Source organism: Heterodontus francisci, chromosome 16, assembly GCF_036365525.1.
Source record: "Heterodontus francisci isolate sHetFra1 chromosome 16, sHetFra1.hap1, whole genome shotgun sequence".
NCBI lineage: Eukaryota > Metazoa > Chordata > Chondrichthyes > Heterodontiformes > Heterodontidae > Heterodontus > Heterodontus francisci.
This window is the reverse complement of record NC_090386.1, coordinates 90,985,643-91,013,001: the sequence shown is the minus strand read 5'-3', so window position 1 is coordinate 91,013,001 and position 27,359 is coordinate 90,985,643. Positions and strand designations below refer to the sequence as shown.

Genomic DNA, 27,359 nt, shown 5'->3' with positions numbered 1-27,359 from the left:
TAAATGGGTGGTTGTTGGTCAGCACAGACTTGGTGGGCCGAAGGGCCTGTTTCAGTGCTGTATCTCTAAATATCCATTTTATCTTCACGAACGTACTCGGAGCCTCACACCCTTCTACAGCCATACATCCTCTCACCCAGCCCCTCGCCCCCATGCTGACCCACTGACCCTCACATTCACCCACAGTTCCTCATGCATACCACTCCCCCCTGCACCACACCCACCCACTACTGCTCAGATCCACCCCCTGCTGCCTCACAATTTGCATGCAAGCCCAGGCCACTGCTGAGTCCCTTCTCTGCAGAAATGGCACAGTGACTGCCGGCAAAGAGTTGGAGATAACAAGTCTTTGAGGGAAGAATAAATTTCTTTTTAATGCTGCTTATCTTATCAACTGCCCAGAGACGTGAGCATCTGGCAAGTCTGATGACCGCAATCTCCTCTGGGGACTCGGGCAAGAAATTAAGGAAATGTAGTCAGTTGCTTATCAGCCAGCCTCACACAAGAATTACGCAGCCTCTGACAGCTATGAACCCTAGAACCTTGCTTGTAATTTAGCTGAAAGTGACATTTCCAGAACACTATCGACAGTCGCAATCCAAGCGAGCCTCTCTATACAGTGTGCAAGTAGGCAGACATCACGGAGGATGCTTTTTTTTTTATTCTTTCATGGGATTTGGGCATCGCTGGCAGGCCAGCATTTGTTGCCCATCCCTAACTGCCCTTTGAACTGAGTGGCTTGCTAGGCCATTTCAGAGGGCAGTTAAGAGTCAACCACATTGCTGTGGGTCTGGAGTCACATATAGTCCAGACCAGGTAAGGACGGCAGATTTCCTTCCCTAAAGGATATTAGTGAACCAGGTGCGTTTTTACGAAAATTGATGATAGTTTCATGGTGCCATTACTGAGGCTATCTTTCAATTCCAGATTTTTAAATAATTGAATTTAGATTCCAGCAGCTGCAATGGTGGGATGTGAACCTTTGCCCCCAGGGCGTTAGGCCTGGGCCTCTAGATTACTAGTCCAGTGATATTATCACTAATGCCACCGCCTCGCCTTCCTCTGCCTTCCCAGTCTTGCCTGGAGATAGCACGGAGGCTAAACCGCAATGATATCAATCGCACTCCCTGTAAACCTCCCAGTCCCTATGGAACACCAAACAAGACTTAATTACATGTGAACTAAAACTGAACGTTTTATCAGGCTGTGAGAATCGATGTGAAATGGCACGATGTTAAATCAGAGTGGAAATGGAATTCAATTAATTATTCCTGTTTATTTTTAAAATCAACCTCCACCCACTCCACCTAAAACGCATACAAACTGGCAATCTTTTTGAGCTTTGCTTTTCAGCCCAATTTTTGTTTTATTGGCAAGCACAGTTTTGTAACTGACTCACCCTTAGCCTCCTTTATTGCAGCAAAGAACATTCCAAAGCTCCATACGGAAAGTGCATCCCAAATTGCCAGCAAAGTAACTGCTCTTTCTAGTCTTGGCCTTTCACCTAGCTATCTCAGGTGTCAGCCTTGGCACAGTAGCAACATTCTCACCTGAGTCAGAGGTTTGTGGGTTCAGGCCTCACTCCAGAGACTTAATCTAAGCTGGCACTCCAGTCTACACGGAGGGAATGCTGCACTGTCAGAGGTGCTGTCTTTTGGATCAGAAATTAAACTGAGGTCTGTCTGCCCTCTCCAGAAAGCCAGGGGGTGAAGTGTAGAGCTGGAGAAAATTTTTATATAATTTTATAAACATTTATTTACAGAGCTACGCATTGCAAACATACCCCTCCTAATCCAACAGCCACTACTTCAGTCTGTTCCTATTTATACCTCTTTTGAAAACCAAATTAAGGGAAGGGACTAGATAACCCTAATGAGGGGGCACCAGTGCCATACAGTAACAAAAACCAAACTGCAAAAGGAAACTTAACTAGATCAAACCAAAATATTGTTCCTGGCAGTGATGATGCACTCCAGTCCCTCTAATGCCCACCAGTCGCAGAAGGCCTCAAGCGTACCAGCAGATACCACATGCTCCCTCTCGAGGGACACCCGGGGGCGAACGTAGTCGAAGAGAGGGTGACAGTCAGGCTGGATGACCCCCCTTGACTGCCTACTGCCTGGACCTTGACCAGGCCCAGGAACAGTCCCACGAGAAGATCCCTTGACTTGCAAGCTCCCCTCTGCACAGGGTGGACAAAAATCAGGAGCTTGGGACTGAAGTGTAACCAGAACTTGAGAGGCGCCCGCAGATATTGGAACAGGGCTGAATACCCAGTTAATACCCGCTGCTGCTTATAATTAAATATAAATAATATACAATTTCAGGTAAATGGAGCTCGTTATCTGTGGCTGGCTTTAGGAGAGGGAAAATCCACCTGTGCCTCTGGGTGCAGTTCCTTCGTCAGCGGCTAGGAGAAGGAAACTCTGATGTAAAACCTACAGCTTCATGGTTGCCACAGTCGTCTCAGCCCGCCAAACCACTGCAGAGAAACCCTTAGCCGAAAGAGTGACAGTCAGCGCGAGCTGATCTTCACTTTAAACAGACTAAGCACAGGTGGGAAGAATAAGGCTTACAGTGACGGCAGAGAAGTGATAATAGCAGGTCCAAGATGGCACTGGCAGCCACAGCCTCAATCCTGCTTGTCGACAGCTCAGAAGTATGAATCGTCTGACTGTTGTCCTGGAGACATCATCATCATTTGACAGCACTGAGCAACCAAGCAACCTCTCCCAGGATAGCACTGCTTGCTCCAATTGGAGACTGGTCTGGAAAAGGTGACACATGAAGGAAGATGCTTCTGCTTGGGCTCTCCCAGCTCATGAGCCTTCAGATCTAGAATTGGACTGTTTAGCCACCAGTGAGCAAGCCAGCACCCCTGGAACCAAACCTTCCCTTGATCTTTGTCTGTGAAGAACTAGCCACCATCAATATAAAATTATCTGAAGGAAAGCAAGGGAGTTCACCCAGTGTCTTGACCAATAGTTATTCCTCAACCAAATTCACAAACAGATTATCTGTCATTATCTTGTTGCGGTTTATAAATTGGAGCTTGCTGTCTGTAAATTGTACTTGTGTCAGTAATAAAGAAGGCTAATGGAATGCTATCCTTTATTACGAGAGGAATTGTAAATAAAAGTAAGGATGTTACGCTTCAGTTATACAGGGCATTGGTGAGACCACATCTCGAACACTGTGCGCAGTTTTGGTCTCCTTATTTAATGAAGGATGTGAATGCATTATCATCACCTCACTCCATGACAATATGAAAGGCACAATTCAACATGGTGGCTCCTCATCAGAGCCCTTTCCTATCCTGAGTGGCGTGAAACAGGGCTGTGTGCTCGCACCCACACTTTTTGGGATTTTCTTCTCCCTGCTGCTTTCACATGCGTTCAAGTCCTCTGAAGAAGGAATTTTCCTCCACACAAGATCAGGGGGCAGGTTGTTCAACCTTGCCCGTCTAAGAGCGAAGTCCAAAGTACGGAAAGTCCTCATCAGGGAACTCCTCTTTGCTGACGAGGCTGCTTTAACATCTCACACTGAAGAGTACCTGCAGAGTCTCATCGACAGGTTTGCGGCTGCCTGCAATGAATTTGGCCTAACCATCAGCCTCAAGAAAACAAACATCATGGGGCAGGATGTCAGAAATGCTCCATCCATCAATATTGGCGACCACGCTCTGGAAGTGGTTCAAGAGTTCACCTACCTAGGCTCAACTATCACCAGTAACCTGTCTCTAGATGCAGAAATCAATAAGCACATGGGAAAGGCTTCCACTGCTATGTCCAGACTGACCAAGAGAGTGTGGGAAAATGGCGCACTGACACGGAACACAAAAGTCCGAGTGTATCAGGCCTGTTTCCTCAGTACCTTGCTCTATGGCAGCGAGGCCTGGACAACGTATTTCAGCCAAGAGCGACGTCTCAATTCATTCCATCTTCGCTGCCTCCGGAGAATACTTGGCATCAGGTGGCAGGACCGTATCTCCAACACAGAAGTCCTTGAGGCGGCCAACATCCCCAGCTCGTACACACTACTGAGTCAGCGGCGCTTGAGATGGCTTGGCCACGTGAGCCGCATGGAAGGTGGCAGGATCCCCAAAGACACATTGTACAGCGAGCTCGCCACTGGTATCAGACCCACCGGCCGTCCATGTCTCTGCTTTAAAGACGTCTGCAAACGCGACATGAAATCCTGTGACATTGATCACAAGTCGTGGGAGTCAGTTGCCAGCGTTCGCCAGAGCTGGCGGGCAGCCATAAAGACAGGGCTAAAATGTGGCGAGTCGAAGAGACTTAGTAGTTGGCAGGAAAAAAGACAGAGGCGCAAGGGGAGAGCCAACTGTGCAACAGCCCCATACAAATTTCTCTGCAGCACCTGTGGAAGAGCCTGTCACTCTAGAATTGGCCTTTATAGCCACTCCAGGCGCTGCTTCACAAACCACTGACCACCTCCAGGCGCATATCCATTGTCTCTCGAGATAAGGAGGCCCAAAAGAAAGAAAGAAAGAATGCATTGGAGGCGATACAGAGGAGGTTTACTAGATTGATATCTGCAACATATGAACATATGAATTAGGAGCAAGAGTAGGCCACTCGGCCCTTCGAGCCTGCTCCACCATTCAATAAATTCATGGCTGAACTGATGACTCCACATTTCCACCTACCCCCGATAACTTTCCACCCCCATGCTCATCAAGAATCTATCTACCTCTGCCTTAAAAATATTCAAAGACTCTGCTTCCACTGCCTTTTGAGTAAGAGAATTCCAAAGACTCACGACCCTCAGAAAAAATTTCTCCTCATCTGTCGTAAATGGGTGACCCCTATTTTTCAACAATGATCCCTAGTGCTAGATTCTCCCACAAGGGGAAACATCCTTTCCACATCCACCCTGTCAAGACCCCTCTGAAACATATAAGATCCTATCAAGTCGCCTCTTACTCTTCTAAATTCCAGCAGATACAAGCCTAGCCTGTCCAATCTTTCCTCGTAAGACAGCCCACCCATTCCAGGTATTAGTCCAGTAAACCTTCTCTGTACTGCCTCCAATGCATTTACATCCTTCCTTTAATAAGGAGACCAGTACTGCACACAGTATTCCAGATGTGGTCACACCAATGTCCTGTATAACTGAAGCATAACCTCCCTACTTTTGTATTCAATTCCCCTCGTGATAAGAGTCATAGTCACAGAGTCATACAGCACAGAAACAGGCCCTTCGGCCCATCGTGTCTGTACCGGCCATCAAGCACCTAACTATTCCAGTCCCATTTTCCAGCACTTGGCCCGTAGCCTTGTATGCTATGGCATTTCAAGTGCTTACCTAAATACTTCTTAAATGTTGTCAGGGTTCCTGCCTCTACCACCCCTTCAGGCAGTGTATTACAGATTTCAACCACCCTCTGGGTGAAAACATTTTTCCTCAAATCCTCTCTAAATCTCCTGCCCCTTACCTTAAATCTATGCCCCCTGGTTATTGACCCCTCCGCTAAGGGAAAAAGTTTCTTCCTATCTAACCTATCAATGCCCCTCATAATTTTGTATACCTCAATCATGTCCCCCCTCACCCTTCTCTGTTGTAAGGAAAACAACCCTAGTCTTTTCAGTCTCTCTTCGTAGCTGAAATGCTCGAGCCCAGGCAACATCCTGGTGAATCTCCTCTGCACCCTCTCCAGTGCAATCACATCCTTCCTATAGTGTGGTGCCCAGAACTGTACACAGTACTCCAGCTGTAGCCTAACTAGCGTTTTATACAGCTCAATCATAGCCTCCCTGCTCTATGCCTCGGTTAATAAAGGCAAGTATCCCATATGCCTTCCTAACCGCCTTATCTACCTGTGCTGCTGTCTTCAGTGATCTATGGACCCCAAGATCCCTCTCACGCTCTGTACTTCCGAGGGTCCTACCATCCATTGTATATTCCCTTGCCTTGTTAGTCCTCCCAAAATGCATCACCTCACACTTCTCAGGATTAAATTCCATTTGCCACTGCTCTGCCCATCTTACCAGCCCATCTATATTGTCCTGTAATCTAAATGATAACATTCTATTAGCTTTCCTAATTACATGCTGTACCTGCATACAAACCTTTTGCGCTTCATGCACACCCAGATCCCTCTGCATCTCAGAGCTCTGCAATTCTCACCATTCAGATAAGCTTTTTTATTCTTCCTGCCAAAGTGGACCATTTCACACTTTCCCACATTATACTCCACTTGACAGGTCTTTACCCACTCTCTTAACCTATCTATATCCCTTTGTAGCCTCCTTATGTCCTCTTCACAAGTTACTTTCCTACCGATCTTTGTCTCATCAGCAAATTTAGCAACCATACCTTTGGTCCCTTCATTTAAGTCATTTATATAAACTGCAAAAAGTTGAGGCCCTAGCACAGATCCCTGTGGCACACCACTCGTTACATCTTGCCAACCAGAAAATGACCCATTTATGCCTACTCTGTTTCCTGTTAGCTAGCCAATCTTCTATCCATGCCAATATGTTACCCCCTATGCCATGAGCTTTTATTTTCTGCAATAACCTTTGATGTGGCACCTTATCAAATGCCTTCTGGAAATCTAAGTACAATACATCCACCAGTTCCCCTTTATCCACAGCACACGTAACTTCCTCAAATAACTCCAATAAATTGGTTCAACATGATTTCCCTTTCACAAAACCATGTTGACTCTGCTTGATTACCTTGAATTTAGCTAAATGCCCTGCTATACCGTCTTTAATAATAGCTTCTAACATTTTCCCCAAGACAAATGTTAAGCTAACTGGCCTGTAGTTTCCTGCTTTCTAACTCCCTCCCTTTTTGAATAAAGGAGTTACATTTGCTATTTTCCAATCTAATGGAACCTTCCCCGAATCTAGGAAATTTTGGAAAATTAAAACTAACGCATCAACTAGCTCACCAGCCACTTCTAACACCCTAGAATGAAGTCCATCAGGACCCGCGGACTTATCAGTCCGCAACTCCAACAATCTGTTCAGTACCACTTCCCTGGTGATTGCAATTTTCCTGAGTTCCTCCCTCCCTTCCATTTCCTGACTTACAGCGAATACTGGAATGTTACTTGTATCCTCAATAGTGAAGACCGATGAAAAATGCCTTGTCAAGTCATCTGCCATCTCCTTATTATCCATTATTAATTCCCCAGACTCACTTTCTATAGGACCAATGCTCACTTTGTTAACTCTTTGCTTTTTTAAAAATATCTATAGAAATTCTTACTATCTGTCTTTATATTTCTAGCTGGCTTTCTCTCATACTATAATTTTACCTTCCTTATCAATCTTTTAGTCATTCTTTGCTGCTTTTTTACATTCTGTCCAATCTTCTGACCTGCCTCCCATCTTTACGCAATTATAGGCTTTTTCTTTAAGTTTGATACTCTCTTTAACTGTTTTAGTTAACCACGAATGGCATAGTCCCACCCTTGGAATTTTTCTTTCTTGTTGAAATGTGTCTATTTTGTGCATTCTGAAGTATCCCCTTAAATGTCTGCCACTGCATCTCTACTGACCTATCCCTTAACCTGATTTGCAGGTTCACTTTTGCTAGCTCTGCTTTCACGTCCCCATAATTGCCCTTATTTAAGTTTAAATTACTAGTCTTGGACCCACTCTTCTCTCCCTCAAACTGAATGTAAAATTCAATCATATTGTGATCGCTGCTACCTAGGGGCACCTTAACTATGAGGTCATTAATCCTACCTCATCACACAATACCAGATCTAGTATAGCCTGCTCTCTGGTTGGTTCCAGAACCTATTGTTCCAAGAAATTATTCCGAAAACATTCTATGTACTCCTCCGCTGGGCCACTTCCGCCCATCTGATTATTCCAGTCGATATGTAGGTTAAAATCCTCCATAATTATCACTGTACCTTTCTGACAAGATGCCATTATTTCTTCCTTTGTACCCTGTCCTACAGTGTGGTTAATGTTAGGTGGACTGAACACCACTCCCACAAGTAACCTCTTGCCTTAATGACTTCTCATCTCTACCCAAACTGCTTCTACATCCTGGTCTCCTGAACCTAAGTCATCCCTCTCTATTGCATTAATACCATCATTAATTAATAGAGCCAGCCCTCCATCCTTTCCTAGTTTCCTGTCCTTCCTAAATGCCATGTATCTGTCAATATTCAGGTCCCAATATATGTCGTCCTGCAGCCATGTCTCTATAATGGCTATCAGATTGTACTTATTTATTTCTATTTGTGCTCTCAGTTCATGTGTTTTGTTTCAAATGCTATGTGCATTCAGATACAGAGCCTTTAGTTTTGTCCTTTTCTTATTTTTGTAACCTCTAGCCTTATCTGTTGATTTACTCTTAGATTTGTACGCTCTGTCCCTTCCTGTCACAGTCTATCATTTCCCATATTAATACCTTTCTCTTCTGCCTTGTCTCGACTCCTTGATTTACCATATCTTCCCAAATTTAATCCCTTGCCCCCACTATTCAGTTTAAAACCCTCTCTACTTCCCTAGTTACGCGGCTCGCTAGAACCGCAGCAAGGAACAGACACCACTTTCCCCACTACTGGTGCCAGTGCCCCACGAACCGGAACCCACATCTACCACACCAGTCTTTGAGCCACCCATCAATTTCTCCAATTTTATTTGCCCCATGCTAATTTGCACATGGTTCAGGTAATAATCCAGAGATCATTACCTCCGAGGTTCTGCTTCTTAATTTGGTGCCTAGTTCCTCATACTGACTATGCAGAACCTCTTTCCTTGCCTTGACTACGTTGTTGGTACCTACATGGATCACAATAACTGGATCTTCCCCCTTCCACTGTAAGTTCCTCTCCAGCCCTGAGCAGATGTCCCGAACCCTGGCACCGGGCAGGCAACACAGTTGTCTGGACTCTTTCTCTTTACTGCAGAGAACAGTGTCAATCCCCCTAACTATACTGTCCCCTACTACCACTACAATCCTTTTTTCTCCCTCCACTTGAATGGCTTCCTGTACCATGGTCAGGTTGCTCATCCACCCTGCAGCCCCTCCTCTCATCCAAACAAGGTGAAAGAACCTCAAACCTGTTGGACAATGGCAAAGGCTGAGGCTCCTACACTCCTGCCCTCTGGGTCCCCTTACCTGCCTCACCTGCAGCCACACTCTCCCGTCCCTGACCAAATCAGAAGACCCTATCCTAAGGGCTGTGACTGCCTCCTGGTACAAAATATCCAGGTAACTTTCCCCCTCCCTGTTGTGTCGCAGTGTCTGCAGCTCGGACTCCGGTTCAATGACTCTAAGCCGAAGCTCTGCGAGCCGCAAAAACTTACTGCAGACACGTTTGCCCTGGATCACACTGGCATCCAGGAGCTCCCACATGCTGCAGCAGTGACACGTCACCTGTCCTGCCATCCTTAATATGTTTTCATTAACTACTAAATTATTTTTTTCAATTATTTTATTTTTCTTTACATATTTTAAAAAGCTTACCACTAGTCCCTTTACTATTTTAAACTTTAGGATTAGAATGGACCTTAATCACTTACCACATATTCACCAAACAGGTAGCTTCCTCCCAAACCAATCACCTACCTGCTTGCCTGTGATGTTTGATTTAAATTAAATGAAAAAGCTTACCTGTATACTCACCCCGGCGGCTCCCTGTTTCCCTGCTCTCGCTGTTGATTGTGACGTCACTCTGATGTCACTTCTCGATTTTTCCCTGCTCCGCTCCCGCCGTGCACTTCTCTCGCTCTGCCTCCGGACTCCGACTCTGGGCTTTTGGCACGCTTTTTAAACCTCCACTCCCGCCGTGCTCCTCTCTATCTTGCTCTGTCTCCAGAACGAGCGGGTTGTCGTATGAGGAAAGGTTGGACGGACTAGGCTCGTTTTCACTGGAGTTTAGAAGAGTGAGGGGACACTTGATTGAAGTGTATAAGATCTTGAACAGTCTCGACAAGGTGTGTGTGGAAACGATATTTCCTCTTGCGGGTGAGACCAGAATTAGGGGGCAGTTTTAAAATTAAGGGTCGCCCTTTTCGGACAGAGACGAGGATAAATTTTTTCTCTGTGGGTTGTGCAACTTTGGAACTCTGCCGCAGAAGGTGATAGAGGCGGGGTCATTTTAAGGTGGGGTAGATAGGTGGGCCTTGTTAGGCAAGAGAATCAAAGGTTATCAGGGGTAGATGGGAGTGGGGACCTCGAGACGCACAGATCAGCCATGATCTTATTGAATGGCAGAGCAGGTTAGAAGGGCCAAATGGCCTACTTCTGCTCCTAATTCTTATGTTCGTAAAGTGCTTTGGGGTGTTCTGAGATTGTGAAAGGCACAAAAGAAATGCAAGTCTGTCTTTTCCTATTTGTCACACGTGGCTCGTTACCCACAGTAAGCCTGCAGCTTTCCCCCTCCATCACAGCATCTGCTAATTTATCTTTTACGATACATTTTCTAATTATTAAGGGACACGCAGACATTCGGTCCTGAAACAGTTACCGCATACAAACATAAAGGAAATCGAGTCAATTTTAACATTTGTCAGTATTGTAAATCCATTTCCATTTCAAAACTCTGTGCTTATAGGGAACAACACTGAGCTGAAAAGAGGAACAGAAAATGCCTGTCATATCTGAGCCACGGACTATGCTCGAATCTGAAGCTGCAGAAGGAGGAAGCAGTGGCACCTAATAGCTGCAGTACCCGAGAAGTATTTTTAGGCTTTTCCTACAAGCCTGACTAAAAAGACACAGACAGGATATTGCCCAAAACGCAGTCCTCCCAATGTCCAATTGTGACCTTGACTTTATTCTCAAATTTTATGTTCAAATTTATAACCGTGTCCCTTCCTAACTCTGTAACCTCCTCTAGCTCTACAATCCTCCAAGAACCCCGCTTTCCTCCAATTCTGGCCTCTCGTGCTTCACCCAACCACTGGCAGTCGTGCCTTCAGCCATCAAGCCCCCAAGCTCTGGAATTACCTTCCTAAACCTTTACCTCTCTCTCCTCCTTTAAGACCCTTCTTAAAGCCTAGCTCTTTGACAAAGCTTTTAGACACCCATCCTCATGTCTCCTTATGTGGTGCTATATCAAATTTTGTTGGATTGCGCTCCTGCAAAATGTCTTGAGACATTTTACTATGTTAAAGGTGCTATATAAAGGCATGTTGTAGTTATTTGTAGATTCATACACGAGAAATCAAAGTATCTGAGGGACCATGCCTGTGTGTCCCTGGACCCATAACTATCAGAAAAGGATGAGAAGTGAAAAATCTTGAGTAAGCTTAAATCAGTTCACACTATAAATACTCGAGTGGTTCACAGATTGCTCTGGTAATCTATTCCAGCTTTGTTTCACTTGTTATGGCATTCGAACCCCTCAATTAGATTTTAGCTTTGCACAGAAACTTCACAGTCCCAGACCACAATGTTGATTAATCTACCTGTATCAACATTAATCTATACAAATGTTATAAAACATACAGGAATGCAGATTGGTGAATCTGCACTGATCCCAGACATTGACATGCGATCAAGTTGTATCTTGCTGGAACAAACTTGAGCTCATCCAAAACTTTGCTGCCCATGTCCTGACTCGCACCAAGTCCTGCTCACCCAACACCCATGTGCTCGCTGACCTACATGACTCCTGGTTAAGTAACACCTCAATTTCAGAAGTTCTTATTTTCAAATATCTCCATGGTCTCTCCACTCCCCATCTCTAACCTCCAACAACCCTTCGAGATTTCTGCGCTCCTCCAATTCTGGCCTCTTATGCATCCCCAATTTTCACCTCTCCACCACTGGCGGCTCTGCCTTCAGCTGTCTAGGCCCTAGGTTCTGGAATTCCCTCCCTAAAGAACTCCACCTCTCTTCCTTCCTTTAAGATGCTCCTTAAAACCTACCTCTTTGACCAAGCTTTTGGTCATCTGCGCCTGAATAGCTCGCGTGGCTTGGTATCAAATTTTGTTTGATAATGCTCCTGTGAAGCACTTTTTACTATGTTAAAGGTGCTAGACAAGTGCAAGCTGTTGTTGTTGAAATGATCAACATCAAAGAGATTTTGGACCAGAACCATGTATGTTCAGAGCACAGTAGGTGGTCATTTGTCCCATTGCATCTGTGCTGACTATTAGAAAGAAATCCAAAAAGCAAAATACTGCAGATGCTGGAAATCTGAAATAAAAACAGAAAATGCTGGAAATTCTGAGCAGGTCTGACAGCATCCTTGGAGGGAAAAACAGAGTTAATGTTTCAGGTCTGTGACCTTTCATTGGTACAGATCTGAAACGTTAACGCTTATTTTTCTCGCCACAGATGCTGCCGGACCCGAGTATGACCAAATTAATCCAACTGACCTGTTCTTTGCCCATAAGTCTTGTACCTGATTCTGCTTCAAATACTGATCTAATCTCTGCCAAAGCATTCCAACTACTCCCCAAGTAAAGAAATTCCTCCCAAAGTCTTTTAGTGACCATTCTAATCTCCTTGTCACCGCCTCCACAGCTTGTCAAAATAGTCTTCCCCTACTCAGCCTAATAAAATCTTCAGCTAGATGGAATGATTGCTGCCACTAACACAAGATTATGGCCAATGGCAAACTTTCGAAGAGAAACCATCCCAGAAGGAATGGAATTTATAACTGAGTTGGTAAGTTACTGTGTCACTGAGCTATACAGATTATAGATGCCAGTTTCGTTCCCCAGTCTAAGTTAACTGATCCAAGGCCGGCAGCTGCTATGATGTTATGACTGGCCTCTGTATTCTTGAATGAGAGGGAAGGGAAAACAATACTAGCCAGTGTTCAGGCTGCTTTTCAATTAGTCAGCAGCCCCTGTTTGAAGATGCTTGGGTGTGGTTATAGTGGGGGGATAGGTGTGCCTTTAGCTGCCTGGACCTGAAGCTCTGCAATTCTTCCCTAAACCTGTCCGCCTCTCTTTCCCCTCCTTTAAGACGCTGCTTAAAACCTACCTCTCTAGCCAAGCTTGTGGTCACCTCTCCTAATATTGTATGCGTCTCAATGTCAAATTTTATTTGATAACATTGCTGTTGTTATTTGTATATCAATTAGGTTTAATTATATGAAGGTGAAGGCCATTAATAAGGGTCTTACTTGAGCACATATAAAGAGACATTTACTGAAACTTATGTGGGGGTTGAGTTATGAGGTACATGCTTGCGATGTTTCGCTCTGTAAATAAAATGAGACTGAGTAAAGACTGCCTCCAGTATCACCCTTCGCCAACTGCTTTCTGGATTATAATACCTGTGAAGTGTTTCCCGATGTTAGAAGTGCTAAATAAATACGTTACAACGCCTCCCCATACATTCTGTTCAGCTCAAACATGAAGATTAGGTGAGGCAGAGCTGCTGGCCCAGGGCGAATTGTAACCGGCAAGGAGTCAACACCTTTCTGGAAGAGGAAAGGGGTGCAGGAGGAGGGGGAACTAGAGAAACGAAAAGACATTTTTGGAACCTGTTTAAATAAAAGTTAATATAATACACGGACTCCAAAACACTTTGCTTCAGTTATTTATGTGCTTACCTAAACGCTTTATGTTTTATACAGGAACATAAAGTACAGAACTAGAAAGCACCCATTCAGATCATCCCTTCCTAAAGTTTACGTACTGTTTGTTCCATTCTACACTCTCCCCATTGCTCCAATTGCCCCGGGGAGGGGAGTAAATTTCTTATTATGAATCTTCAAGATAACACATGCAAAAGCTCCAGAATAACCCATCTTAAAATTCCATGTTCCATTGTACAAGCCCTAAACAACTGCATTCCACAAACGAAGGACACTGCTCCAGCAGAGCTAGAAGCATAGTTTATGCAACAGGCTTTACCAAATCTTTGGTACATTCCATTCAAACTTAATTCCACTTTTCAAACCACATTTCAAATCAGAGATGATACAGCACAGGAGGATGCCATTTGGCCCATTGTGCCTATGTCTGCTCTTTGAACAAGCTAATTAGCCACACTGCCGCTCTTTCCTCATAGCCCTGCAAATTTTCCCCCCTTAAGTAATTATCCAATTCCCTTTTAAAGTCTGAATCTGCTTTCACAGCCCTTTCAGGCAGCGCATTCCAGATGACAACTGTGTAAGCTGTTTCCCCCCAGCAATAACACGCATTTATTTTGCATCTTTAACATAGTAAAACATCCCAAGGCGTTTCACAGGAGCAATATCAATACACCAATAGTATTGGTTAGGAAGGGAGTTCCAGGATTTTGACGCAGCAACAGTGAAGGAACGGCGATATAGTTCCAAGTCAGGACAGTGTGTGACTTGGCGGAGAACTTGCATGTGGTGGTGTTCCCATGCATCTGCTGCCCTTTTCCTTCTAGGTGGTAGAGGTCGCGGGTTTGGAGGGTGCTGTCGAAGCAGCCTTGGTGAGTTGCTGCAGTGCATCTTGTAGATGGCACACACTGCTGCCATTGTGCATCGGTGGTGGAGGGAGTGAATGTTGAAGATGGTGGATGGGATGCCAATCAAGCGGACTGCTTTGTTCTGGATGGTGTTGAACTTCCTGAGTGTTGTTGGAGCTGCACCCATCCAGGCAAGTGGAGAGTTTTCCATTACACTCCTAACTTGCGCCTTGTAGATGGTGGGCAGGCATTGGGGAGTCAGGAGGCGAGTTACTTGCAGAATTCCCAACCTCTGACCTGCTCTTATAGCCACAGCATTTATGTGGCTACTCCAGTTCAGTTTCTGGTCAATGATAATCCCTAGGATGTTGATAGTGGGGGATTCAGCAATGGTAATGCCACTGAACGTTGACGGGAGATGGTTAGATTCTCTCGTGTTTGAGATGGTCAGCGCCTGGCACTTGTGTGGCGTGAATGTTACTTGCCACATATCAGCCCAAGCCTGGATATTGTCCAGGTCTTGCTGCATTTCCACACGGACTGCTTCAGTACCTGAGGAGTCACGAATGGTGAACATTGTGCAATCATCAGCGAACATCCCCATTTCTGACCTTATGATTGAAGGAAGGTCATTGATGGAGCAGCTGAAGATGGTTGGGCCTAGGACACTACCCTGAAGAACCCCTGCAGTGAAGTCTTGGGACTGAGATGATTGACCTCCAACAACCACAAACATCGTCCTTTGTCTTAAAGGAGGAGAGAGGTACAGAGGCGGAGGGGAGTAGGGTGGCAATTCCAGAGCTTAGGGCCTGGGTAGTTGAAGGCATGGCTGCCAATGGTGGAGCAATTAAAATCGGAGATGTTCAAGAAGACGTAATTAGAGGAGCGCAGATATCTGGGAGGGTTGTGGTGCTGGAGGAGATTAGAGGTAGGAAGGGGGAGAGGCCATGAAGGGATCTGAAAACAAGGATGAGAATTTTAAAATTGAAGCATTGCTTAACCAAGAGCCAATGTAGGTCAGCGAGCACAGGGGTGATGTGTTAATGGGACTTGGTGCGAGTAAGGACACGAGCAGCAGAGTTTTGGATAACCTCATGTTTATGGAGGGTAGAACATGGGAGGTGAAGCAGGAGTGCATTGGAATAATCAAGTCTAGAGGTAACAGAGGCAGGTTTTAGTGATGGCATGGATAGGTGGTCATCTCGGGAAAATATGACATCAAGATTATGAACAGTCTGGTTCAGCCTCAGACAGTCCTCATGTTGCCTCGGGTTCTTTTGCCAATCATTTTAATTCTGTTCCACTGGTTATCAACCCTTTTGCCACTCAAGTTTCTCCAATAAAAACCCTTCATAATTTTGAGCAATGGCTTCGGCAATTTACAATATATATTCATTCTATAGTAATCATTGGGCTAGTTATTATATATGTTAGACTCATAAATAAAAATCTTGCATTGGACATGCGCTTCCTGTCCACAAACTTCGCTTTCCTTTGCCACAATTTCTGGTATTGCTTTTGTTTCAATAGTCACCACTGTAAATTACTATGTCAACATTTCCCATTCAATTCTGCGACATCAACTGTCACCTTGTCAATGCAAGCTCCAACCAGGTTGCACGGTGGAGGGAGTGTCTGAAGTTTCTCCTGACTGGTGTGTAAAAAAACTTGTAATAATCAACTGAAACAGGCAATTATTTTATTCCTAAATAATCATTGGGCCAGTTATTATATACGGTACAGATTAGAAAATTGGAGAATTGAACGAGTGCAAGATTTCCCTGTGCACAGATGCTCACCACAATACTAAAAGCATATGCGAATTCAGTGCAAGATGATACGAAACTTGGAAGCATTGTGAACTGTGAGGAGGATAATGTAGAACTTCAAAAGGACATAGACAAGTTGGTGGAATCGGCAGATAGGTGGCAGATGAGGTTCAATGCAGAGAAATGTGAGGTGATTCATTTTGGTAGGAAGAACATGGTGAGAATATAAAATAAAGGGAATAATTCTAAAGGGGGTGCAGGAGCAGAGGGATCTAGGTGTATATGTGCATAAGTCATTGAAGGTGGCAGGACAAGTTAAGTCAGCAGTTAATAAAGCATACAGTATCCTGGGCTTTATTAATAGGGACATAGAGTACAAGAGCAAGGAACTTACGTTGAATGTGTATGACACTAGTTCGGCCTCAGCTGGAGTATTGCGTCCAATTCTGGGCTCGCACTTGAGGAAAGACGTGAGGGCATTGGAGAGAATACAGAAAAGATTCAAAAGCATGGTTCCAGGGATGAGGAGTTTCAGTTATGAAGATAGATTGGAGAAGTTAGGACTGTTTTCCTTGGAGAAGAGAAGGCTGAGAGGTGATTTGATAGAGGTATTCAAAATCATGAAGGGTCTGGACAGAGTAGATAGAGAGAAACTGTTCACACTCGTGAAAGGATCGAGAACGAGAGGGCACCGATTTAAAGTATTTGGTAAGAGAAGCAAAAGTGACATGAGGAAAAACTTTTTCACGCAGCGAGTGGTTAAGGTCTGGAATGGGCTGCCTGAGAACGTGTTGGCGGCAGGTTCAATTGAAGCATTCAAAAGGGAATTAGATAGTTACATGAAAAGAAAGAATGTGCAGAGTTACAGGGAGAAAGCAGGGGAATGGAACAGAGGGAATTGCTCTTTCAAAGAGCCGGAACGGACATGATGGGCTGAATGGCCTCCTTCTGCACTGTAACAATTCAGTGATTCTGCGATTCATAGTGAGTACAAATTATAAGCTGCAATTTTTGGCATTATGAGTGAGCCCTTCCTCACTGAACTGCAAAGACAAAACAGCACTACTCGCCTGTATAGAGCTTTAAGCTCCAACTGCCTGTGACGAAACTCAAGACAATGAGCCTGACAAATAAAAACAAAGTGCTGGAAATAATCAGCAGGTCTGGCAGTATCTGTGGAGAGAGAAGCAGAGTTAACATTTCAGGTCTGTGACCTTTCAGACCCGAAATGTTAACTCTGCTTCTCTCTCCATAGTTACTGCTAAGTATTTCCAAGCGCTTTCTGCTTTTATTTCAGATTTCCAGCATCTGCAGTATTTTGCTTTTATTTTAGCCTGACATAAATGTTAAAAGCCCGAGCCCTTTAAACTGTCGCCAGCAACACTCGGCCTTTGAAGACACACTGCGACATACCCTCCACAGGAAAGTTCCGCTGCCTCCAAAGGTATGTCAGTCATGGTTCAGAGGGTAGCACTCTCACTTTGGAATCAGGTGGTTGTGGGTTCAAGCTTCATTCCAGAAACTTACGTATAAAATCTTAGGCTGACACTCTCAGCAATGTTCTCATTAAGTTGCACGTGTGCGCAGCCTGGAAGTTACCACAATAGCCTTGTCCTGCGTTTAATACCACATCTGCGTAGCCACGCAGAAAGGTTTAAAGGTACATGCATTGAAGAAACTGGAACAAAATTTTAAAGGAAGCATTTCATCTTCAGTACTGAGAGTTTGCTGCATTACATAAAAAGAAATTCCCCCGTCATTTTGCAACAAAGAATAGGGGAGTTCTCAACACTGTCCTGGCCAACATTTAGCCCTCAACCAACGTTTAAAACAAATGATCTGGTTTGTGTATCACACTGCTGTTTGGAGGGCCTCGCTCTGCTGCGTTTCATGCATTACAACAGTGACTACACGTCAAAAATATTTTATTGAATGTAAAGCACTCTGGGGCATCCTGAGGTCATGAAAGGTGTTACATCAAAGCAAGTTTGTTCCTTCCTTATACAGCTTGAAATCCTCTTTCCAATACAACCCACACTCAGGGAAAACCTAAATAATCATATTGGTGGGTGATTATCAAGAGGTAACTGGACATAATGTGAACATTTCAGTGAGCAGTGACACTGCTCACTACCTAAAACACTGGCAGTAACAATAGTTATTGTTCCTCTTTTTTAAGAACAGGAAGTTAAGGACATTTGCGTCACGACAGTCAAGTGTGTACATTACAACAAAAGTTACAGAATATATTATAAACCCTTTGCCATCTTTGGATGAGCAGTCAAAGCACTGCTACAGATTTACCAAGCCTGTCAAATTACATTTTTCAGAATTCCATAGAGTAGGTACAGAGAAACTATTTCCTCTGCTGTGTGGAGTCCAGAACAAGGGGGGCATAACCTTACAGTTTAGAGCAAGGCCGTAAAAGGGTGATGTCAGGAAGCACATCTTCACAAAAAGGGTAGTGGAAGTCTGGAACTCCCCCAGTGCCCTACCAAAAAGCTGTTGAGGCCGGGGATCAATCGAAAACTCCAAACCTGAGGCTAATAGATTTGTGTTAGGTAAGAGTATTAAGGGTTACAGAACCAAAGCTGGTAAATAAAATTAAAATAGCCAAGTCCAGGTTTTCAGATACATCTAAAGAAGTATCCACCCCATTACGAATAGGGGCTGGGTGGGTTGGGGGAGGAGGAGGTCACACTGGGAGTAATATTCCTTGGCAGTATATGGAGGCTGGATGGACCTATCAACTTTTAGGGCTTACTGTCTGCCATTTTAATAGAATCATAGAATAGTACAGCACAGAAGGAGGCCACTCGGCCCATTAAGTCTGCACTGGCCCTTTTGAAGAGCAATCCTGTTAGTCCCACTCCCCCATAACCCAGCAAGATTTCCCCCTTCAAGTATTTATCCAATTCTCTTATGAAGACAACTATTGAATCAGTATCCACCACCCTCTTCAGCAGTGTATTCCAAATGCTAACCAGTCATTGCGTTAAAAAGGTTTTTCCTTATGTCACCTCTGGTTCTTTTGCCAATCACCTTAAATCTGTGACCTCTGGTTATCGACCCTTTGGCCATCGGAAACAGTTTCGTGTTATTCATTCTATCTAAACCCTTCTCTGCTTTAAGGAAAATAACTCGAGCTTCCCCAGTCTAGCCACGTAACTGAAGTCCCATATTCCTGCAACCATTCTAGTAAATCTCTTCTGCACTTACTCCAAACTTTTTACAACCTCGCTAAAGTGTATTGCCCAGATTTCGACACAATACTCCAGCTGGGGCCAAACTGTGTCTTATAAAGGTTTAGCATAAGAACGCAAGCACTTAGCACATGGGGCGATTTACCCTCAAAAAACGATCGCAGATATAAGTCAGTATGGGGATCGTCACTGGCAAACGGGGGAGGGAGGGGGTCACTGGTTGGGAGAGGGGGAGGGACTGCGTCACTGACGAGGTGAAGGTGGTCATCACTGGCCGGAGTGCGGGTGGGGCAGGTGGGCATCACTGACTGGGGTGGGGGTGGGGAAGGTGGTCATTGCAAGCCAGGGTGGGGAGGGGGGTTTGGCATTGCTGGCCAGGGCAGGGGGGATGATGAGGAGAGGGGAGGGTGAGGGTGAGGTGGGTGTCAATGGCCGGGATGAGGGAAGAGGTGCGGGTGTCACTGGCCGGAATAGGAGTGTGACCACTTGCAGGAGGCAACGGTCATTCTTGGAGGGAGTGCCACTGGCCAGGTGTAATAATCACTGGTGGGGGGGCAGGGGCTGTGGTAACTGGCAGGTGGGGTGGCCGAGCAGGTGGTCACCGGCCGGGGTGGGGGCGGGAGTGGAGGTGGGGGGGGGAGTGGAGGTGGGGGGGGGGGGGGGGAGAGTGGAGGTGGGGGGGGGGGGAAGGTTTAGACACTGGCCAGAGTGGGGGGGGGGGGGGGACTGGTCACTGGTCGGGGTGGGGGGGTACTGGTCACTGGTCGGGGGGGGCTGGTCACTGGTCGGGGGTGGGGGAGGAGGGGTACTGGTCGGGGGTGGGAGATTGGTCACTGGTCGTGGGTGGGGGAGGGGGGGGACTGGTCACTGGTGGGGGATTGGTCACTGGTCGGGGGAGGGGGGGGACTGGTCACTGGTCACTGGTCGGGGGAGGGGGGGGACTGGTCACTGGTGGGGGATTGGTCACTGGTCGGGGGGGGGGAATTGGTCACTGGTCGGGGTGGGGGCTGGGGCGTTTGGTCAGTGGCCGGGTTGGGGCGGGGGATTGGTCACTGCGCCGCTTCCCTCACAGATCCCAGGCCCGTTCCTCCGGTTCCGGTTCTGAGGCCGGTTTCCCGTAGCCTCCTCACACAGACTGTCTCCCCGCGCTCCTCTGTGTCCCCGGCTCTTACCGGCGCGGGTGCCGCCGCTGCACCTCCTCCATGGCTCACACTGATCCCACTCTCCCGGCTGTTGCTGCTCCGCTCGCTCACTTCCACCTCGCACCGGAAACCGCCTCCGAGAGTATGGCGCTGGGCCAATGACGTATTAGCGGGGCGGAAGTGTTGCACTCCATTGCCAGTGGGGCGGAAGTGATGCTCTCCATTGCTAGTGGGGCGGAAGTGGTGTTTCCCATGGCTAGCGGGGCGGACGTGATGTTTTCCATTGCTAGCGGAAGTGTGGTTATATACAGCTGCAGAGCCATGGAAGAGAATGTGAGACTTTTATTTCAAATTGCCACGCCCAAAATTTGTCCCTTGTCTGCCCTTCATTTTCCTTTTCCCCTTTACTTCTGTTTTCCCCCTTCCTTTCATCACCCTATTTGATCAAATGGAGGATAAACACCAGCATGAGGTGGTAGGGCCGAATGGCCTGTTTCTGTATAATCTTTGTAATTACCCATTGTTCCAGCCAGATGCCAGTGCGTTGACTGGACCCCCCCCCCCCCTCTCAGCATTCCACCCAGGACCAATGGCTGGGATTTCTACTTCTCTGGGAACCCCTGTCCTCATGAAAGTTTTTCAAGGGAATCATAGAATCTTACAGCACAGAAGGAGACCATTCACCCATCAGGTCTTTTGTTGTTGTCTGGCGTACTACCTCTACCTTGCAGAGGCTCAGCGCCAACTCTCAGACACTTCTTCCTACTTCCCCCGGACCATGACCCGACCACCGAACATCAAGCTACTGTCCACAGAACTGTAACTGAGCTCATCTCCAATGGAGATCTTCTCTCAACAGCTTCCACCCTCATAGTCCAGCAACCCCAGACAGCCCGCTTCTACCTCCTTCCCAAAATCCACAAACAGGACTGTCCCAGCAGACCCATTGTTTCAGCCTGTTCCTGCCCCACTGAACTTATTTCTTCCTATCTTGACTCTATCTTTTCTCCACTGGTCCAGTCTCTTCCCACCTACATCCGTGACTCTTCTGACACCCTATGTCATTTTGACAATTTCCAGTTTCCTGGCCCTAACCGCCTCCTCTTCACTATGGACGTCCAATCTCTGTACATCTCCATCCCCCATCAGGACGGTTTGAGGGCTGTCCGCTTCTTCCTTGAACAGAGTCCCAACCAGTCCCCATCCATCACCACCCTCCTCCGCCTGGCTGAACTTGTTCTCACATTGAACAACTTCTCCTTCAACTCCAGTCACTTTGGGTACCCGCACGGGTCCGAGTTATGACTGTCTTTTTGTGGATATGCCGAACATTCCTTGTTCCAGTCCTACTCAGGCCCCCTCCCCCAACTCTTTTCCCGGTTCACTGATGACTGTATCGGTGCCGTTTCCTGCTCCCGCCCCGAACTGGAAAACTTTATCAACTTTGCTTCTAATTTCCACCCTTCTCTCACCTTCACATGGTCTCTCTCCAACACTTCCCTTCCCTTCCCTTCCGCAACTTCTCTGTCTGCATCTCTGGGGCTAGACTGTCCACTAACATTCATTATAAGCCCACCCTCTCCCACAGCTACCTCAATGACACGTCTTCATACCTTGCCTCCTGTAAGGACGTCATTCCATTCTCCCAGTTTCTCCGTCTCCGACGCATCTGCTCTGATGATGCAACCTTCCACGACAGTGCTTCTTATATGTCTTCCTTTCTCCTCAACCAAGGATTCCCCTCCCCGCCCCCCCCCCCCCACCCCCTGCTGTGGTTGACAGGGCCTTCAACTGTGTCCAGCCCATTTCCCACACCTCTACCCTCACCCAAAGAACAAAGAAAATTACAGCACAGGAACAGGCCTTTCGGCCCTCCAAGCCTGCGCCGATCCAGATCCTCTATCTAAACATGACGCCTATTTTCTAAGGGTCTGTATCTCTTTACTTCCTGCCCATTCATGTATCTGTCTAGATACATCTTAAAAGACGCTATCGTGCCCGCGTCTACCACCTCAGCTGGCAACACGTTCCAGGCACCCACCACCCTCTGCGTAAAGAACTTTCCACGCATATCCCCCCTAAACTTTTCCCCTTTCACTTTGAACTCGTGACCCCTAGTAATTGAATCCCCCACTCTGGGGGGAAAAAGCTTCTTGCTATCCACCCTGTCTATACCTCTCATGATTTTGTACACCTCAATCAGGTCCCCCCCTCAACCTCCGTCTTTCTAATGAAAATAATCCTAATCTACTCAACCTCTCTTCATAGCTAGCGCCCTCCATACCAGGCAACATCCTGGTGAACCTCCTCTGCACCCTCTCCAAAGCATCTACATCCTTTTGGTAATGTGGCGACCAGAACTGCACGCAGTATTCCAAATGTGGCCGAACCAAAGTCCTATACAACTGTAACATGACCTGCCAACTCTTGTACTCAATACCCCGTCCGATGAAGGAAAGCATGCCTTATGCTTCTTGACCACTCTATTGACCTGCGTTACCACCTTCAGGGAACAATGGGCCTGAACACCCAAATCTCTCTGTACATCAATTTTCCCCAGGACTTTTCCATTTACTGTATAGTTCACTCTTGAATTGGATCTTCCAAAATGCATCACCTCGCATTTGCCCTGATTGAACTCCATCTGCCATTTCTCTGCCCAACTCTCAAGTCTATCTATATTCTGCTGTATTCTCTGACAGTCACCTTCACTATCTGCTACTCCACCAATCTTAGTGTCGTCTGCAAACTTGCTAATCAGACCACCTATACTTTCCTCCAAATCATTTATGTATATCACAAACGACAGTGGTCCCAGCACGGATCCCTGTGGAACACCACTGGTCACACGTCTCCATTTTGAGAAACTCCCTTCCACTGCTACTCTCTGTCTCCTGTTGCCCAGCCAGTTCTTTATCCATCTAGCTAGTACACCTTGGATCCCATGCGCCTTCACTTTCTCCGTCAGCCTGCCATGGGGAACCTTATGAAACGCCTTACTGAAGTCCATGTATATGACATCTACAGCCCTTCCCTCATCAATCAACTTTGTCACTTCCTCAAAGAATTCTATTAAGTTGGTAAGACATGACCTTCCCTGCACAAAACCATGTTGCCTATCACTGATAAGCCCATTTTCTTCCAAATGGGAATAGATCCTATCCCTCAGTAACTTCTCCAGCAGCTTCCCTACCACTGACGTCAGGCTCACCGGTCTATAATTACCTGGATTATCCCTGCTACCCTTCTTAAACAAGGGGACAACATTAGCAATTCTCCAGTCCTCCGGGACCTCACCCGTGTTTAAGGATGCTGCAAAGATATCTGTTAAGGCCCCAGCTATTTCCTCTCTCGCTTCCCACAGAAACCTGGGATAGATCCCATCCGGACCTGGGGACTTGTCCACCTTAATGCCTTTTAGAATACCCAACACTTCCTCCCTCCTTATGCCGACATGACCTAGAGTAATCAAACATCTGTTCCTAACCTCAACATCCTTCATGTCCCTCTCCTCGGTGAATACCGATGCAAAGTACACGTTTAGAATCTCACCCATTTTCTCTGACTCCACGCATAACTTTCCTCCTTTGTCCTTGAGTGGGCCAATCCTTTCTCTAGTTACCCTCTTGCTCCTTATATATGAATAAAAGGCTTTGGGATTTTCCTTAACCCTGTTTGCTGAAGATATTTCATGACCCCTTTTAGCCCTCTTAATTCCTTGTTTCAGATTGGTCCTACATTCCCGATATTCTTTCAAAGCTTCGTCTTTCTTCAGCCACCTAGACCTTACGTATGCTTCCTTTTTCCTCTTAGCTAGTCTCACAATTTCACCTGTCATCCATGGTTCCCTAATCTTGCCATTTCTATCCCTCATTTTCACAGGAACATGTCTCTCCTGCACGCTAATCAACCTCTCTTTAAAAGCCTCCCACATATCACATGTGGATTTACCTTCAAACAGCTGCTCCCAATCTACATTCCCCAGCTCCTGCCGAATTTTGGTATAGTTGGCCTTCCCCCAATTTAGACTCTTCCTTGAGGACCACTCTCGTCTTTGTCCATGAGTATTTTAAAGCTTACGGAATTGTGATCACTATTCCCAAAGTAGTCCCCTACTGAAACTTCAACCACCTGGCCGGGCTCATTCCCCAACACCAGGTCCAGTATGGCCCCTTCCCGAGTTGGACTATTTACATACTGGTCTAGAAAACCCTCCTGGATGCTCCTGACAAATTCTGCTCCATCTAGACCTCTAACACTAAGTGAATCCCAGTCAATGTTGGGAAAATTAAAATCTCCTATCACCACCACCCTGTTGCTCCTACATCTTTCCATAATCTGTTTACATATTTGTACCTCTATCTCATGCTCGCTGTTGGGAGGCCTGTAGTACAGCCCCAACATTGTTACCGCACCCTTCCTATTTCTGAGTTCTGCCCATATTGCCTCACTGCTCGAGTCCTCCATAGTGCCCTCCTTCAGCACAGCTGTGATATCCTCTTTGACCAGTAATGCAACTCCTCCACCCCTTTTACCTCCCTCTCTATCCCATCTGAAGCATCGATATCCTGGGATATTTAGTTGCCAATCATGCCCTTCCCTCAACCAAGTCTCAGTAATAGCAATAACATCATACTCCCAGGTACTAATCCAAGCCCTAAGTTCATCTGCCTTACCTACTACACTTCTTGCATTAAAACAAATGCACCTCAGACCACCAGTCCCTTAGCTTTCATCATCTGCTCCCTGCCTGCTCTTTCCCTTAGTCACGCTGACTTCATTATCTAGTTCCTTACAGGCTTTCGTTACTACGTCCTTACTGTCCACTGACCTCCTCATTTGGTTCCCATCCCCCTGCCACATTAGTTTAAACCCTCCCCAACAGCGTTAGCAAAAGCACTCCCAAGGACATTGGTTCCAGTCCGGCCCAGGTGTAGACCGTCCAATTTGTAATAGTCCCACCTCCCCCAGAACCGGTCCCAATGTCCCAAAAATCTGAACCCCTCCTTCCTGTACCATCTGTCAAGCCACGCATTCATCCTGACTATTCTTTCATTTCTACTCTGACTATCACGTGGCACTGGTAGCAATCCTGAGATTACTACCTCTGAGGTCTTACTTTTTAACTTAGCTCCTAACTCCCTAAATTCTGATTGTAGGACCTCATCCCGTTTTTTACCTATATCATTGGTGCCTATGTGCACAATGACAACTGGCTGTTCACCCTCCCCCTTCAGAATGTTCTGCAGCCGATCCGAGACATCCCTGACCCTTGCACCTGGGAGGCAACATACCATTCGGGAGTCTCGTTTTTGACCACAGAACCGCCTATCTACTCCCCTTACAATCGAATCCCCGATGACTATAGCCCTTCCACTCTTTTTCCCGCCCTTCCGAACAGCAGAGCCAGCCACGGTGCCATGAACCTGGCTACTGCTGCCTTCCCCTGGTGAGCCATCTCCCTCAACAGTATCCAAAATGGTATAATAAAAGCAAAATACTGCGGATGCTGGAAATCTGAAACAAAAACAAGAAATGCTGGATTCACTCAGCAGGTCTGGCAGCATCTGTGGAAAGAGAAGCAGAGTTAACGTTTCGGGTCAGTGACCCTTCTTCGGAACTGGCAAATATTAGAAATGTCACAGATTATAAACAAGTGAGGTGGGGGTTGGGCAAGAGATAACAAAGGAGAAACAGTTTTTAAGTAGGTTGCACTGGCAGGGCTGGCTTCTAGCAAAATGTTTTTTAAACTAGCGCAAAATATCATGGAAACTAATACAAAAGTTCTGATGAGAGGTCATCGATCCTGAACTATTAACTGTTTTTCTCTGTCCACAGATGCTGCCCGACCTTTTTAAGGGCGGCACAGCGGTGCAGTGGTTAGCACCGCAGCCTCACAGCTCTAGCGACCTGGGTTCAGTTCTGGGTACTGGCTGTGCGGAGTTTGTAAGTTCTCCCTGTGACTGCTCTGGTTTCCTCCCACAGCCAAAGACTTGCAGGTTGATAGGTAAATTGGCCATTGTAAATTGCCCCTAGTGTAGGTAGGAGAATGGTGGGGATGTGGTAGGGAATATGGGATTAATATAGGATTAGTATAAATGGGTGGTTGTTGGTCGGCACAGACTCGGTGGGCTGAAGGGACTGTTTCAGTGCTGTATCTCTCTATGACCTGCTGAGTGTTTCTGGCATTTTCTGATTTTACCACAGAGACTCTGCACTGGATGTAATTTGCGCTTTCGCGCTGATTTGACTGATTTTGAACGAAATGCAGTGAAAAACCAACACATCCAAGTGGAAACTCCAGGCCAAGAGCAGGCACTGCAAACACTGAAGAGTGATTTCCAATGTCCCTGTCGCAGCAGCTACAGGAATACACAGACATCACAGTAACATGGGCTTGAAGAAAAATATACACATCTAGTGGTTCAGACATTGCATGATCAGATTGTACATGAGGATGTTGAAGTCATTAATTGTTTACAATGAACAGCATACTGCATCAATACTGATTCCATTAACTTAAGGCAAGTTGAATGAGGCACCTAGCCCTAACTGTCTCCTCTTCATTTTTTTATTCGTCCAAGGGATGTGGGCATCGCTGGCAAGGCCAGCATTTATTGCCCGTCCCTAATTGCCCTTGGACTGAGTGGCTTGCTAGGCCATTTCAGAGGGCATTTAAGACTCAACTAAATTGCTGTGGATCTGAAGTCACATGTAGGCCAGACCAGGTAAGGGCAGCAGATTTCGTTCCCTAAAGGACATTAGTGAACCAGGTGAGTTTTTACAACAATCGACAATGGTTTCAAAGTTACCATTAGACTAGCTTTTTTTATAAATTCCAGATTTTTATTAATTGAATTCAAATTTAGCCTGGGTCTCTGGATTACTAGTCCAGTGACATT

General features: G+C 46.1%; 1 protein-coding gene across 1 annotated transcript in view; it reads right to left on the bottom strand.

Moving 5' to 3' along the window:
* Window positions 1-20,587, bottom strand: part of LOC137378363 (serine/threonine-protein kinase 3/4) — a 147,772-nt gene extending 127,185 nt beyond the window's left edge. The window contains exon 1 of the mRNA XM_068048630.1: window positions 20,488-20,587. Within this exon, the coding sequence (XP_067904731.1) occupies window positions 20,488-20,519 (32 nt within the window). The 5' untranslated portion in view covers window positions 20,520-20,587. The remainder of the gene's footprint in view (window positions 1-20,487) is intronic.
* Window positions 20,588-27,359: the final 6,772 nt, after the last annotated feature.